Here is a 17,532-nt window from a genome sequence, read left to right on the forward strand (position 1 = left end):
TTGGCTACATACAAGTATGTGTATGTATGTAGATATGTATATGTACACACATATACAGTACCATGAAAATAACTGTTATTGTCATGGTACTGCAACTGTCTGGTTCTTGTGCTTTTGCTATTGCTTTTGTTGTAGACCAGGGAAGGTCTAAAACACCTGGTGAACACACAATATGTTCAAATTCAAGTATTACTTTATGAGTGATTCTCATGAACATTTTGATATCCTGGAATTCAGACCAATGGTATACTTCAAGCCTTATCTACAAGTAGATGGCCTATTTACTCTGACAGGGCAAGTAATTCCTAACCTGCCTTATCAAGAAATCATCATCAGCTACTCTGTGATGAAGAATGAAGTATTAACCAAAGTAACAGAATAATAAATAATAGAAATAATAATAAAATAGTGATGATGATGATAGTGATGAGAGTTCATACAGGAGGGATACAGAGAATTGTGCAATGAGAAACTAGAACTTCTCCAGACTTTCATTCTATTTTTATTTTTTACTAACAGCATATTTGTACCCAGCAATATATTCAATTTTTACCATTTTCCCATAAATATCATATCATCTAATTTTCCAAGCTACATAGAGGTGGGATTGGGAAAAAATGTCTGGGGAATGTCTAAGAACAAAATATTTCTTCACTATATCCAGGTTTTGTATTTCAAGAGAATATTCAGATCTCTCAAGACTATGGTAGCAGACCACCACATTCTGATGAGATTCCTGGCCACAGAACTGCATTCTGCTTGTAAAGGATTAGTTGCATTTCACTGACACACTTGATTTCCTGCTTTACATCTCTAGCTTTTTCCTTTTTTTTTTTTTGTTTTTTGTGTTTTTTCTGTTTGCTTAAGATAAAAATTATTTACATAGAGAACAAAGTATTTCCTCTTATGCAGAAACTATCAAATTTTGCACAGTTCTGGAGGATCCTTCAGGATGAAAAGCAGATTCAGTGCAAGCTATTGTTATTCCGTGTACTCCCTGGTAAATAACTTCTGCTTAGTCACCATAAGCAACAAAACCCACTATGTCCATAAAAAAAATATCAGCAACTAGAAGAGATGAAAGAGGACTCTGTACTAAATTGTTTCATGAAAAAGAATAGTTTATACAGACAGCAACTACATATTTGCATACTGCAAAACTCAGGAGCATAATGGACGATATACAAGAATGGTGCATCAGAAGAAGAGACTTGAATATTTAATCACAGAGACAAGCAAACCTGTGTTACACAGTTGTTTTGAATGTATGAACAACATGCAGCCTGAAAATATTAAAGATAAATAAACATTAGCATTTACTATAGCCATCTGATTTTTAGAAGGCCCAATCTGTATAAATGAATAAATACCATTCCCTAAATACAGGAAGTGGTATCTCCACTCCATCAGAAATTTCAGTGAAATATTATCACATGAAAAAGCACACGAAAATCTATGACAAGAATTACTTGGAAAAAGAGATCAACATGAGAATCATCAGAAACACTAAAAGATTCATGTAGGTTTTTTTGCAGTAAGCAAACATTATTTTACATAACTTAAATCACATTCTAAAATTGGTATTTTATTCCCACTCTCACAGCAAGGCTCTGACAACCAGTTCTTGCTGTCAGTTATGAATTAAAAGAGTAAGGAAATTGTTTTACACACCTTTCCTGAAAATTACATTATATGCATTTAAAAGAAACAAAACTTTCTTGAAAGTTTAGTTCAAACTTTAAGCAATGACTTGAAAAGAGCAGATGTTTTCTAGACCTTGAGATTATCACTTTTGAATAGTCTAACTTAGGAAGAAAGAAAACTTGAAATACATCAATTTTATCAAATAGCAAAAGAAGCAGAAAGACCTACTCCTTCACACATGAAGGACCTCTTCACCACAAGGTAGTAAGAGAACTAAAAGTTTACATGGCTAAATCCACTGAGTAGACATCGGGTGATTCAGAGAGCCCATGAGTAAGAGGGCTTCTCGATGTGGGGGGAGTGCTCATGGGAATCAGCACTGCATAAAGCACTCTTCTGATGGTCAGGACCAGCATACGAAGACTGACCTCCAGTCTTCTTTAGCCAGATTGTTCTAAGGACTATATCCTCGCTTTTAGGCCAATTTTCAAGAGAGGAGAAAAACTCTGGAAGAATCATGTAGTATCTCATATGCATTTTCAAGAAAATAAAAATTTATGAGTTTTTTGTCATTGACAATGCCAATAGGATGGGAATTCCAATGCATAATAAATGATTGAGTCTTACAAACATTAATTACTCTGAAACAAGAAACTACCTATCTATCCTGACAGGTAATAATACTTCTCCATTGTATAGCACTGCAAGAAAACATGCATGCAATATCACTGCAGTTGTAATTGAGTGGTACTGATTAATTGAGAAAAAATAGCATAATAGAAAACTGACTGCCACCTAAAAACTGGGTTTAAACATGACAGCTGTATGAAGCTGCTGTTACTTAAGAAGGGAATGACCTAGTCCTGGCAAGACCAGTTTTCATGTATGTTGGACTACACCATATTTACTATGAGGTTCAGGCACAGTTTCATTTTCCATGTGCTTCCAACTAAAAGCATCAATGGATTCAAGTCACAACCAACCAATTTTCTACATAGTTACTTGTTTCTGAAAACAATAGAGAAAAACAATGATAAAAAGGAAATGAAAACATCAACTTTGGGTGATAAAACACTTAAAAAATGCAGGATGGGTTTTCTTCCTTATGTTTACATTGCAGAGGTATCCAAAAGCGTTAGATTTTAAGAGCTTTGGAAAGATGTTTTTTCTCTTGTTGAAACATCAGTTACTAGCTCCTGCTAAAGGGATGAAAGCAAACTGATGAACCAGTAGTTTGCTTTGGCATGCAAGTCCTATGTCCCTTTGATGTGGAAGTAAACTGCATTGCTGACGCACATGCACACAGACTCTCTCAGGGTTTCTTCTCCCATCAATGGACAAGGTGTTTAACTGATAACTCGTTAACACTTATATGAGCTCTATGTGTAAATCCTCTGCAACCTTGATGGAAAAAGCAGAAGGCAGTGCTTTGCAAATGTTGTATCTAAAGCCTTCACAGCACAAGAACTAGACCCTTCTATGAAAGACTAGTGTTAAAGACTTGAAATTATTTTATCACTCCTTAAATTTGTCAACAAATAACTCTTTATATTGTTCTCTTTAAGAATACATGACTTTGGGTGCTTTCTTGATTCTCAGGTATACAATTTTTCTTCCAAGCTGAACAAAATGTAAAGCGATTGAATAGAATTTATTTTTAATTACTGTTGCACAAGTGCACACACATACAAAAAAAAAAAGACTTAACTGAAGAAATATAGCAAATTTGTAGTTTTTTAGAATTTAACAACAGTTAAACGAAGAAAAAGTGAACCCCCAAATTAAAAACAAAAAAAAAAAACCCACAACCCCAAAACAGTGAAATATATATACAAACTGTTGACTGCAACCTAAGTGGTGGACCTTCATTTTCTAAGGCTGAAAAATCAACCTGAAGCAATTAAAACCCACATTCAGCCTTGCTTCATATCAGGTTTATAGAAGCATTTTCTAATATATTCTCTGTGTGTCAAGCACACTAAGAAATTCTCAGATTTAATGGCCACATCTTATGCTTAAAACTTGCAACTCAAGCAAGCAATTGTCGCGTCTTCTGTCAGGTGCTATTTTCATCAAGCCGCTTTTTGTGCTTAAATTTGAAAATCCTTTCAAGCTAATCCCATCCTAGTCAGTAAATCCAATCACTCCTGTGGCACGGCAAGTCTTTGTTACCTAGCTTTGTGCATCGAAAGCTGAACTGCTGCAGAGGAACTGCTAATAACCTTATTATCCACTGGGACCATGTAGATGGTACGGCACAGAATGTATACAAGTGGTGCTTAAAATTAGCAAGGCAGAAATTAAAAAAAAATTAACAAAATGCCCTAATAAGCATAAACTGATGCAAGTTTGCCTTATTTTTTTTTGTACTTTAGTATGACTGAAACAGAGAAGAGAACACAAATCATTTATAAATTCCCATGAGTCACTGACTTTCATGTGAATGAAACATGGAGACTAAACCAACCAATAATTTCTTGGTCCAGATCAGACACTGAAAAACTAAGTTAAATGCTCCTGTTATTTGTTCTATTACTTGCCACAGGGTATAAAATTCACCTTATAATTCCATTTGATTCACTTTCTCATGTTAACTATCCCGAAGGCTTGCGTGAAGCAATTTGAAGGCATGCTTTAAGTTGACTGGTGCAACATCCATGTTCCCTGATTCCAACATTATACATTAATCACCCTTTGATGAATCACAAAAAGGTATAAAAACACATCCTGATTAGCAGAACTGATCTGACTCACCCATTATTCTACTCAGTGCCATGTTCTTTGTGGGCGACTCGTTGAGACCCTCGATCCCACTGTAGAGGGAGTGGGAAATTCTCCGTTCCCGTTCATCCAGCAGAGTCTCTATGGGCAGCTCTGGCCCTGAGGGGCTCCCAGGTGACTCCAGCTGCACAGAGAGAAGAAAATTAGCGCCCAGGGTCCATTTAGCAGCATGGGAGAACTGTAACAACTTGCCTAAGGCCTAGTCCTGTCTGGGCATCAAATGAGCTAGAACTTCTCACCCCGGACAAATATGATTTGTAATGACAGCTCTGCTTAATGACCAACTTTCTAAGCCACTTTACTCTGCATCTCCTATGGTGCCCTGTCAAATTTCAAAACCTTCAGCAGAAAATTGGTGAAAAAAAAAATTGCATTTTGGTGTCTCTTTGTTGAATAATTTCTTAAACAGACAGTTTTGGCTTTTTGCAGTGCTATTGAGCAGACAGCTGGGTCATCTCTCCCACAGTGACAGCCTGTCAGAACAAGGCCTTTGTGAGGAGCATGAACTCCATTTGGAAGTGGGCTGCTGCTGGTTTTTGAAGCGGTGCAATTTGCTTTCAAATGTAATCATCATGGAAACCCCCCGGAAACTCCACCACACATATTAGTAATCAATACACAAACACTCACTTTGAAGGGAAAGAAAAAAACAAAAAAAGAAAAGAAGTCAAACTTCATAGAGTATTTTATTTTATTTTATTTTTATTTTTTCCTACTTATGATGAGTTCTTTGCTTTGCCTTTCCTGGGTGCAGGGTACAGAGACCTTGTATGCTTCATACAGTTACAGTTTTGGCACTCCTGCAGCATCCAGGCAGAGCCACAAAAATCAGAACTGCCCTTTCAGACCTCAGCCCCTGGACATGTCATGTTCCTGCCCACCATCTCTCCAGCCAGATATCCCTGTGGCATCACAAGATGGATGAAGAAGGTGGTGGAAGAAGTGATGGACAAATAGGCTGCTTGGCCACATGCACAGGAAAAAAGACTACGTGTATGCTGCCGCCCCACCAAAGCTGCTATTCAAGAGAAGGCTCTCCTGAGTGATGTCCCAGCTCAGCTTTTTTTCTAGAAGCTGGTCATCCCTTGTTTTCCTGCGTATGCCTCTCAGATTTTTTTTAAAAAAGAGAGGAAAAAGTTGAGTTTTCCTTAATGAGTCCCAGAGAATCAGAGCTCAGTGGAGAGCACCATCCATATGAGGCAAAGAAAGCAAGCGCTTTGATATCGTCTAGCTGGGTTTAGCCACCACATTAGCTGAGGGCAGCACTGCTGCTGCTGTCAACACAGCCCCTGTGAGAGGGGGGAATGAGCGCCTATGCATTCACTGGTCAGGCTGGATACCCAATTTGTCAGCCACCAGTCCCTCACTGCAGACAGATACCAGACTCCCCACGACATCACCCAGCCCTCACGCCATCCAGCTCTCCTGCCCCTACAGCTCTTGGTTCACCTGAGCTCTAGCACTGCTGGCTATTTGGTAATGTATGTTACCAAAGGGGTTTCACCAAGATCTTTAAACCAAATCACTTAAGCAGAGGGAACTGAATCTAGCCCTATTAAAATAGATAAACAAATATTAAAAAATACACGTGCTTTGCAGGGTAATCATACAAACTCACACATCAAAGTGTTAGCTGTTGTTGCCAACAAGCCTCTTCATATTGAAGTGCATAGTTAAATCTCAAGAACAATGCCCTTACACAAATCCCACAGCATACATTTAAATGTACTGAAATGCAGCAGGGACCAGATATTGCAAGATACTGAGCATGCTGCAAACTTTCCGAAGCCACACTTATTCCAAGCAGTTCATAGTTTCAGGAATTACAATAACAAGCGGAGTGTTTGTTGGTTGTTTTTAGTTCTTGAAACAGCTGCCCATTATTAATCACTCTACCCATAACCGCCAGATGACTAAAAATATATGCTATGAAAGATTTTTAAAAATCTGTTTCAAAGGCTACAAAGCACTCAGCTACAGTCTCCACAGCAGAGGCTTTGAAGTCAGCCCAATGGTCTGCTGACTTCTGACACTGGGGTCCTGGCCCGACGCCTGGTACATAGAGGGGTGGAGGTTTGCGAAACACTGCATTGCAAAGTCAAGGAGACCATGACTGGGAGGTCACAGAGTCTGCAAAAATTCTTATTTCTGTTCAAAGACATCATCTGATTAATGTAAATGAGATATTTAATGAAGTTCCAAATTGTAGACTTATCTCTCCCAGTTTGATAAGCACTGGGGAGATTTACTACGTCAGAGGGTCAACACAATTACAATTGGAGTCACGTCAAGCTGCAGGAGAATAATAAATTTGCAGTGCAAGTGAATCAGACTCAATAAGGTTTAAATTGTGAAATGAGGATTTGTTTTATTAGTTTTTTTAAATTGCAGATTACAAATGACAGATTTACCAAAAAGTAAATTAAACAATATTTGTAGCCTCTGTCATAAAGGAATCTAACGCAAACTCAAAAAGAATATAAATGTTAAATTCTGAAAGACCAAGAAAAAAACAGCACAGCAACATTAGACTGCTTGAGGACTTAAACTTGCATGATAAAGGCATTAAATGATGAACTAACCTTTATTTCACTGACTTTAAATAAGGTGTGAAAAAATCAAAGTGCTTTGGGATTTATTCTCCCAGTGCTATATTGATGACTTTATGTAACAAGTGTCCAGCTTTTAGTGAGCCATATCACGGAGTCCTCCTTCATGTGACAACCCATCAACATTCAAACTCATTTGTAGGAACATCTCAAGAGATTTCCAGAAAGACACTGACAAGAAGAAATCTCTGAATCAGAGAAATACAAAGAAATTCACTCCTGGTAATGCAGTAAAGTACACGGTAAATAAGAGAAACAGCAGGAGCGCTGTGTTTAGATGGCCATGTTTTGTAAAGTGAATCATGTATTTTATAATTTTCATGGGGAAAACTTTTTCCATTTCTAATTAGCATCTCAAAAGCTGGATTTAAACAAAGGCATCGACAGCCAACTACACAAATATTTTCCAAAAGATACAATGCCTTTTATAAAATAGCAAAAATTAGACAGGAATTACACAACTGACTTTCACAAGGGGAAAAAAGTCTCTTCCTTACATTGTTAACAGAAAATTTGTGTAAGAAAAATACATGGAATTTGGAAACCATGCTGTGAGCAAGACAGAGATCGACAGTCCAAAACAAGGCTGCAGTTCAAATAAAGACTTCTTCCTGATGTGCTTCTAATAAAGAGCTTGAATTACATATTCCAGTTCCTCCCTTAGCCAGTATCAATGCTATCTGGTATAATTTAATTTGATTAACTGATAAACAGTAATACAAAGATGTACAAATTCCTAACCTTTATTAAAGGCTTGGCAAGAAAAGCAAGCTAGGAAGCAACTGGCCCCTATACTTCCTATCAATAGCTGCCCCTAGCAGTATCACTTCTTCGTTTGGCAATTTGGAGACATGGACTGGCTGAGGTTGGATGGAACCACTGGAGATTATCTAGTTCAACCTCTTGCTCAAAGCCAGGTCAGCAAGAGCAGGTTGTGTCTTGTCCAGTTGGATTTTGAATCCCTCCAAGGACAGAGATTCCACAACCTCTCTGAGCAACCTGTTGCAAGTGGTTGACCACACTTTCAAAAGTTTTCTTACTACATTTAAAGAAATTTCTTGCATTTCAGTTTGTGCTGGTTGCTTCTCCTGGCACTGGGCAGCCCTGAGTAGAGTCTGGATCAGTCTTCTTATTCTCCCCCATCAGGTATTTATAGACACTGGTAAGATCCCCCTGAGGCTTCTCCTCTCCAGGCTGAAAAGAAAGACTTCCCTCTCTGGGTGCTAGCGCTGATCTGTAATAAATGATCATATTCATAAAAATGCAATAAAGCCTCACATCTTACAGACTGCCTGTAGCTCCATTTCTCCCCATTCTCTTAAAATAAAAATAGAAACAAAATTTATTTTTTTTCCCCAATCAAAAAGGTCTCTACCCTGGCCCTTTGTCATTCCGATAAGAACCAGCTGCCTGCTAAAGCACTGTGTGTACTTAGCTAGCCCAGCTGCTGCTTATCTAGATGATAAAAGGACAACTTATGTGGTCCTTTTTACTTAAACACCACCATCCATCCTATCTGAAGTTATGCACATAAACAGGAAAAAAGTTTATGCACAAGAACATTGCCAAAATATTCAAAGCATAAACAAGCTTTTTTTAAAAAACAACACCCCCCCCCAAAAAAAAAACAACAAACAACAAAACAAACAAAACGATAATCAGACACCATTCTTCTTCTTTCAGAAAGTAAATTATCCAAACACTGGCATGCAAGCATTATGGATTTTAAAGCAGCCAGCATACAAATTTGCCATATATCACACTGCTTTCAGGGTACCAAAGCTTTTTCTGTCACACGGAATGATTCTCCAGGCTCTCTTTTTCCTTTCTTTTCTGTGCACTGTGGCCAAAATGGCCAAAATGCTTCAGCTTCCTGTTTTCAATAGAGATACTTTTATACTACTACTACCAATGCTAAATATGATTTTTCTTTATTACCAGCAAAGTTGGGATCCTGTTTTAGGGCCAGACTTTGCAAGATGTAAAACTGCAGGTAAACAGCCAGTAAAAGGGTCAGGTTTGACTTACACGTACAATCATGCGCTAATAAATGAAAAATTAGTGCAGTTTCTAAGAAATACAGCATTTTTCTGAAAATGTCAAAAGACAAGCAGAAGACAAAAAATGCTTTCAGTATGGTAGGAGGGAACCCACACAGCTTTGCAAATTGCAGTTAGATGGTAGGTTATGTGCTATGGGGAGGAACCTGGGCCAAGATGGAGCTTTGCAAGTTGATACCAAGGATAGAAAACAGATAAAAGAGAAAAAAATAAGTCAAAGCAAGCAGGGACAGGAAAAAGGGCAAAACAGAAGACACAAACCACTACAAAATAGAAAACCATGTACATACTTTCCCAACAACTAACTTTTTTAATATCTTGGAATGTTTACTATTAGAGATTTACCTAAGGACACCAAAAATCATGAAGCAAAAATAGCACAAGAGGCATAAAAGACAACCATTAACAGGTCCTGTATTAGAAGTTCAAGTAAAATGTGCCACTATTAAGAAAGAATAATAATATCAATATGGCCCCAGAAATTGAGAGGAAGAGGGAAGAATTTAATCCTGCCCCACTGGGATGCTGGTGTGCACTAAGGTGCCACTGAGCTTTCTGAGCTCTCAGGCAATGAAACTGACATGATGTACTTGCATTTACAAAAAGCCTCTACCAAGGCTTCAAAGGCATTTAACAAAGTAAGTTTTCATGGGACTGGACTAAGTTTCTGGGTTGAAATCTGGCTAAAGGATTGGACACAAAAATTAGTCTTCAGGATGGAGAAGAACCACTTGCAGGTACCCCCAGGGAGAGAGCTGGGAACATCTTAGGCTGATGAGCAGCTTTATCAATGACTTGGAGAAGGGAGTGAAGAGTGAAATCACTGGGTTTGGAGAAGATGCTAAAGCCTTTTTCATTGTTAAATGAACTCTAGAAGGTCACCACAAAAACTAATCTAGTGAGAAAAGAAAAAAATCAAACTTGTCATTCATTTCAATGTAGGTAACTAAGTAATGCATGTATGGAAAAACGCTGCTGAACGTTTTATACTTCCACCCATCTGCAGTCTCTCTCACAGATCTGTCTACCAGTCAATTTATTTATACACTTGATGAACTCCTTATATGGTCTGGATTCATGACTGTTTCTCTGATTCCTGGTTTATTCCATTTTCAACTCAGCAACTGAAGCAAGATGAACAGGCATGCAGAAAGAAATTTGGGGATCTGCAAATCATTTACAAATCTTCATTTCAGGCAGGTTTGACAAGACATTAATTCTGTCCAAAAAGGCAGATAGACAAGAAAAACCCTTGAAATCTCTCATTTTGAAGGAAAATGGCGATGCTTGCTTTCTTAATGACAGACAAGCGCTGCCTGCATGTGGCATGAACAGAGTGCAGATGAGCAATCTGTGCCTCTAAGCTGTCCAGGTTGCAGGACTGAAAAGAGCAGAATTCCAAAAGTAACAATTACCTTTATTTTCTTGAATCAGCACATAGTGCCGCCAGGTGCACGGATCTGCCTCACAGTTGTGCCTAAGCGCTGTTTATGCACTATGGCAATACAGCCAGCAGCTGTTTGCCCATACAGCCTAATCATAATAATATCACTAATTAACAGAACATGGTGCAAGGAGTGCCAGTGTTTCTCCTTAATTTAAAGAAAAGAATTTAAAGAAAAATGCCAACCCTGAATTAAAGATCTAAAAAGCTGATGGCCACATCTTCTGAAAACTGAGGTGTTAAATACTGGCCATGTATGAATATCAAGTCAATACTATTGTTATTGTCCCCATTTTTGCCACTGTCTGCACAACTTTGGAATTGTACCTTAAAGTCCTTCTATGCATATATAGGAAATTTGATGAGTTGGGAAAGGCTGAAAGTTGTAAAACATAGATTAGAACAGCGTATTTAACATTTTTTGGAAAGGGGGTAGAGGGTACCTGAGATATATCCAAATCACAAACTAAATTTTCTAACACTAATAGTATCTATTCACTCTCTGGTATGGCTCAGATATTAAACAAATCTTTGCAAAGTTTGTAGTAGTGCTGCTTACAGAATGAACTATATTACTGCACTATTGTATAGATGTAATGCAAACAGATACACAGTTTTGGCTTGGAGTTCATTCATAACTGCCACTCACCCCATGCTTATATCAATATTTACTATAAGATAATTCACTTGAAAAACCTGGACTGATTATACTCTGTCTCTTGGCGAGTCAATGAAAATTCGTTCTGCAGGAAACTCTTCAGTTCAGTAAAACCACAACAGCATAAAAATACTTTTTACCTTCTGGGAAGTCTGTGGTTTCTTTTGACATTACAGTTACATAAGCACTGATGATGATCTCCTCACTACCTCTCTGAAGACAAGATAATACTTTTAAGATGTTTATGTACACTTTAATTCTTACTATAATTGCCTTGGGGGCTTACTCTATACAACACGAAAACTGCTGAAGCTGTGTCAGATTAATGCTGGCATAAAAAAGGAGTATCAGAAGTCATTTCACAAAGTTCTGGAAGTTTCATGTTCATGTTAAGTATGACTTTTGCCTTCTGAAGCCTAAGAAAGCTTTCTGACAAAGTGAAAGCTCCTCTGCAGCAGACGGGAGGCAACTGTCCCTGCCCCTTTAAACCCAAGAAAGCAGGGGTTGAGCCATCCCTCTTCTGGAATGGCACTCCGCGGAATCATGCTGTCAAATGAGTTCCCCCTGCAATTCTTAGGGCTGATTATGAAAATGGGTCTTAAAACTGGAGGAAATGTGTTCATACTACTTTCTTAAAATCCCATTCAAACTTAGTGTTACTGAAGAAAAGAAGCAGACTCCATTGCCTATCTATCACAAAAGAGCTCAGTTTGATTTTGCAAATGCAAAACAATTAGTGGACTTGAAGCCAGGAGGAAAAAAAGGTTGGGTTGTTTTGCTGTTGTTTTTCTAACAGACAGATAGTACATGTTTTTATCATACATCGAGCAATCTTTTTTGCATTGGCATTATCATCCTTTGTATGGATTCCCCTCCTGAAACACTTGAGGCTGCTCCATGGCACAGTGGGGAATCCCAGGGCCCAGAGTCCTGACCTCGCTCCATGGTGCAGGATGACCACACTGCTGGGATGGAGCAGAATGAACACTGCAATGTGCAATGCACAAAAGGGAATATAATTGAGCTCGTTCCACCTAACTGTGGCTCTGCAAGACTAACAAGAGTGCAAGCTGTATTTTTGTCCATAAAGTGGGCACATACCATGCTGAATCCACACAGGAAATAAATCAGCTGAAGAGGAACTTTTTTTTTGCTACTGTTATTTTATAATGACTCCTTTGGAGAACCAAATGAGAAAGAGGAACATAGAAAACACCAGGGAAATACTTTCTCAAAAGGTAAACATTTATTTTTGTCTTTAATAAAAACCACTAAACCCCATTTCTGAGGGACTGGGGTTGTTTAGTCTGGAGAAAAAGAGGCTTTTTACAACTCCTTCTAAAGAATTTGCAGTGAGGTGGGTGGTTGTTCTCCTCTCCAAGTAACAAGCAATAGGATGACAGCAAATGGTCTCAAGTTGTGCCAGGGGAGGTTTAGACTGGTATTAAGGAAAAAAAAAATCACTGAATGGCCTGTCAAGCATTGGAACAGGCTGCTCAGGGCAGTGGTGGAATCACCATCCCTGAAGGTTTTTAAGAGGTGTAGATACGGTGCTTAGGGGCATGGTTTAGTGGTGGACTTGGCAGTGTAAGGTTAATGGTTGGACTTGATGATCTTAAAGGTCTTTTCCAGCATAAAGGATTCTGTGATTCTGTGCTGGTAAAATGTGTGATTTATCAAGATTGGGTCTGCCCATCTGATGCTTTTACTTCTAATCTACAAGCCTGTGAATTTACTACCAGTCAGATGCCGTTTACTTTTTGTTCTAACACTAAAAATCTTTGCTGGTGGCAGTTAAAGGAACATTCTAAGGGGAAAACTTGTGTACCAATATGTGTCTAAGTAATCTACGTTGCTGAATTAATATAGCTAAGGCTTGTAGACATGGCCAATATTTGGTGTTCCATGGGAAGTGAATGCAAGGCTCAGCTGCACAATGATGATCTCAGCTGGGTCTCAATCAACATGTCCATTATTTATAGGCTAATACCATACTCACATATATGGCTTTCATGCAAGATACATAAATAGTATTATCATAGTTTCTCAGTATTATATCAAATTAATAATGTCTAAATCTGTTCAATTCTTGAACAATGCAAAATACCAAGACAAAAAATATTCTTTGATTTTTATTTCATTGAAGTCTGGGCATTGCAGACTTTCAGTCTTTCAGACTATTTTGATGATCACTACACCATATCACCACTTTCCTGAATCACTATGGCTCATCTCACCAGCTTACTAAGGAGTTGGGAAAATGCACAAAAACTGTAATGTAAGCCCAGACAGACAGAGCTCCCTATCTTGACACTGTACAGATCCATTTCAGCCCATATAAATATGGTTCTAACATCAGCTCCTTCATCTTGGAGTGCATATACTGTAGACTGAGCTGTTCCAGTTTTGGCACCTGATTTCTGCAGAATAAATCATGCTAAATGTCAAGCAGATGTAGGGTACCAAACTATTTTTAACTTGAGTGAGTAAAAACTCTACTGGATTTGAGGAGTGATGTCTTTGGTTCACATTGCTGGATTTCCTGCATCATATTTACAAACACTGTCTTGATACATACGATCTAGAAGAATTTCACTAAGAGTGAAAATCTACACCCTTTTTGAAAAAAATAATTCTAGTAAACACAGAAAGAGTTTAAAATATTTCACCCTTTTTATGTGGTAACATAAAATGCATCTGAAAATGGGTAGGAATTAGGATCAAAGGATGGTCTGGAGTCCAGATTCAGAATTAGGGGTAGGACATCACCAAATATAAAAAGATCAGAATTCCTTCAACACCAAGTGAGAAGCTGTGTACATCCAAGCTGCTTTTCTAGCAATGTGCATATACAAACGTATGCATGTACATTAAAGCTGCGTATAAGCAGTTAATCAAGAGAAGCTTAATACTTTCAGAGAGGCTAGTGTCTTTTTCAAACATGATTTTATAATACACTATGGACTGTAATTTTTTAAAGATTGATTTTATACATTAAAAAATAAACCATCCCATTTCCCCCAGGCAGGATCTGCAGTACTAAAACAATTTGTGCACATTATTTTTGAAGCATGATCATCAAGAAATAACGTTCCTGGTAAGACCTTACCATTGTTAACAAGAATGAAAGAATGACTTAGATGTCCTAAGAACAGATGCTTCTCTGACTCACCATTCAACTGCAGCCTATTTAACTCAATGCATTTCTCTAATTTGTCAAAATCATTTTGAAGTCTAATTCAGTCCTCCACAACATCTGCAGTCCTTTTCGGCATCATATGTCTACATCTACATATTCCTACCATATAGCATTATGTCCATTAATCTAGAAGGTAAACTATTAGAAATCATGAATATATTTCAAAACATCAACACATTAACATTGCAGTGGAAGAGACAAAAGTTGCAAAAATAACAGACAAAGAATCACCACTTCACCCTGAATTCAGTATTTCATACTTCCCTGGAACAAAGGCCAAGACACAACAAATTTAAAATCAGAAATAACAGAACTATTTGCATCACGTTTTGCAGAATCTTCACATGGAGCTTTCAATTTTTTAGATAAAATACAATACTCTACACTCTTAATTAAACAAACTGAAAGTGACAAAGAAGCAAGTCAGTTAACACTAAGTCTATAAATGATTCAACAGACCTACATGAAAAAAAATCCAAAGAACAAAAATTTCGTAAACAGTGGGATCTAGTTACAAAATCAATATAGTTTTCTTCAGTGTTTCCTGTTATTCATTGATGAAAATATTCAAAGGAAAAACTTTATTGATCAGTAATAAGGTTAGCATGTCTAACATTGAAACTCAAGATCATTTTGTAATTCTTTCTTTAGCTTCTTAAATATTTTTCAGGTCTCAGAAGAAACATGACATATCCTATAACACAGAATCTTAGAAGTGAAAATATCCAGTCCCGATATCAAAAGCGCATTACCTCATTGCATTTACTTATTCGCCTTGCCACAATAAGTTGAATCATTCCCCGTTTGTTTCCTTCAGTGGACATGGACCTCCTTAAGGTTTCCATAGCATCTTGATTTGTTTTGCCCAATAGTGATTCTCCATTTACTGCTATTAGTTGATCATTCACTCGAAGCCTGCCATCCTGGAAAAGAAAAGGTTATAGCTAGTTACATAAAACACAGACAAAAGTAGTTTAGTCTGCTGGAGAGAGGAAAAAAACAAAAGCGAAATAATCAAATATGCTTAGTTCTAATAGTTCATGGCCAAATGAACACTGGTATAATAGCTTCCATTGCAGCCTCTGTAGGAAATGTCTATTCCAGTTATAGATTTGTACTGCAAGCTATTATCATAACCTGTTTGCACAAATAGCATACTAATTGAACTGTACCAAAGACAGCTTGTATCCTTCCCGAGAATCTGTAAGGGCTGTTTAAATCCTGGGACCCGCAATCATGTGAATCCGAGTGCAAATCTAAATGTCACCTCTGATGGTGTAATTGGAAAAAGCCAGTTATAGAGCAATCTCACTCTTCTTAAATCTGTGGTTATTTTCAAAACAGCCTTGTTATCGAAAACTGAGGAAGACCAAAGTATGCAGATGTTCCCTCTTACCTTGGATGCTGCTCCACCGTTAATAATGGACTTGACGAAGATTCCTAAATCGGCATGGTTTTCCTTTGACCGGTTACCTTTGACACTCACACCAAGCCCAGCAGACCCAGAGTCATTCAGTGGAACTTCAAATGTCAGGAATTCCCTGGTGCCATCAGGTGTGAGGACAAGCTCCTCTTCTTCTGCTTTCTGTCAGGAAGATTAGCATGGGATTATAGAACAGCATTTCTCTTTGGGAATTCTCTTCCCTCTACAGCTATTAGCATTAAACTCCACCACCACCTCCCCCCACTTTTAACTACAATGCCACAATATTTTCCACAGTAATTACTTGAAGAAATATGTACAGATAGTGTATTTTCAATCACCTCCACCTGATGCATAGATTCAGACATACCTTACATTTGTGTCTAAGTGCTTCTCTGTCTAGTAAAATAATTGAATCGTATGTCATTACTGAATGTGCTTTTAATACCAACTCACAGAAGCTGCTATTTCATGAGCGAAAAGAGAGCTGTATCAGAAATATTTTCTGATTTGCAAAGCTACAGAATTTTTAAAATACCATCATCATCTATGGTAGCTTTGCAGTCATTGGGAGAAACTGTGCAAGAAAATTAAATTAAAAAATTACACATTCATCTCATTTCATTTAAAACTAGCTGTGTTAGGAAACACAGAAAATTACACATCCGAGATCTGCAACAGCACATCTCTCTGCTGTTGCCAGGCTTAACATCAGATCCAGCTCTTCCAATTTTCTTGTCCTTCCTGGCTCTGCCTTTCACCTTTATCACCTTACCCACATCTTTGGTTCTTCACTATCCTCCACACCCAGCTTTAGCCTGGCTGGGACAATCGTGGGGTTTGAACACCTGGAATTATAGTCCAGGCTTGCCAGAATCCCTAGCAAGTAGCTGCTCAGAAACACCCTTTCATGCACACAAGAGCCATTCAAAGTGATCGGCCTCTCATTTCACCTTCTGCCAAGTTCACAGTGGCAGTGGTCCAGGAGCGGGGGCCTTGTGGTGTCCCCACAAAGCAGTGGCACTTCTGGGGGCAGCAGGCATGGGCACAGCACCCAGGAAAGAAAATGATCAGGCCCCAAGCACAAGAGGCTGCTCCCAAAAGGACGAATGGGCTGTTCACCAGCCTTGTCCCTTGCAGTAGACACTACCCACTTGTCCCTGACTATCTTTCAGTTATAACAAAGTGGTTATAATAACTTTTGATTATAACTTTCCTCAATCAAAGAGAAAAGGCATGCTCTGAAAGGCAGTTCTCTGCAGTGGGCCCAGGGTCTGGCCTCCAGAATGATGCTTATGTGCTGCAGAAGGAAACTGTGCTCTTTCTTTCTCACCCACATGAAGGAGAAAGAGTAAGAGAATGTCCAGCAGAAGGTGCACACTAATGTCCAACAGCTGACAGTTCTTCTCTGGAAGAATTAATCTGGCCAATTTTTTCATAATCCCAGCAAATACGTCACCTCCCTTACTGACACTGATTTTATACCAACATTTCCCATGTCATTCTCATCTACTTGCACAGCTTGCTCCTATTTTTCTCCTACTCCCAGATACTTTGAGCAGGACAAGACATATGAGAAGTTAATGTGTGCCTGTTGAGCTGTCCCTATTTCTGAAGACCTGAGGAAAAGCAAAGCTCTTTTGATATCCAAACACAGACTATGACAAAGATGGATCTGAAAGCTATGTGGAGTACAGCAGACTGAGATGATCAG

At 38.3% G+C, this 17,532-nt stretch overlaps 1 protein-coding gene across 14 annotated transcripts in view; it reads right to left on the bottom strand.

Moving 5' to 3' along the window:
* The window catches only part of PARD3 (par-3 family cell polarity regulator), a 450,998-nt gene that overhangs the window by 164,589 nt on the left and 268,877 nt on the right, over positions 1 to 17,532 (bottom strand). For all 14 annotated transcript variants that reach the window (XM_057432818.1, XM_057432824.1, XM_057432817.1 and 11 more), the window contains 3 exons: positions 15,792 to 15,980; positions 15,148 to 15,318; positions 4,399 to 4,549 (listed from right to left, as the gene is read on the bottom strand). In XM_057432818.1, the coding sequence (XP_057288801.1) occupies positions 4,399 to 4,549; positions 15,148 to 15,318; positions 15,792 to 15,980 (511 nt within the window). The remainder of the gene's footprint in view (positions 1 to 4,398; positions 4,550 to 15,147; positions 15,319 to 15,791; positions 15,981 to 17,532) is intronic.

Source organism: Pezoporus wallicus, unplaced genomic scaffold, assembly GCF_028554395.1.
Source record: "Pezoporus wallicus isolate ANWC-B61680 ecotype Strahan unplaced genomic scaffold, APGP_CSIRO_Pwel_v1 scaffold_2584, whole genome shotgun sequence".
NCBI classification, from domain to species: Eukaryota; Metazoa; Chordata; class Aves; order Psittaciformes; family Psittacidae; genus Pezoporus; species Pezoporus wallicus.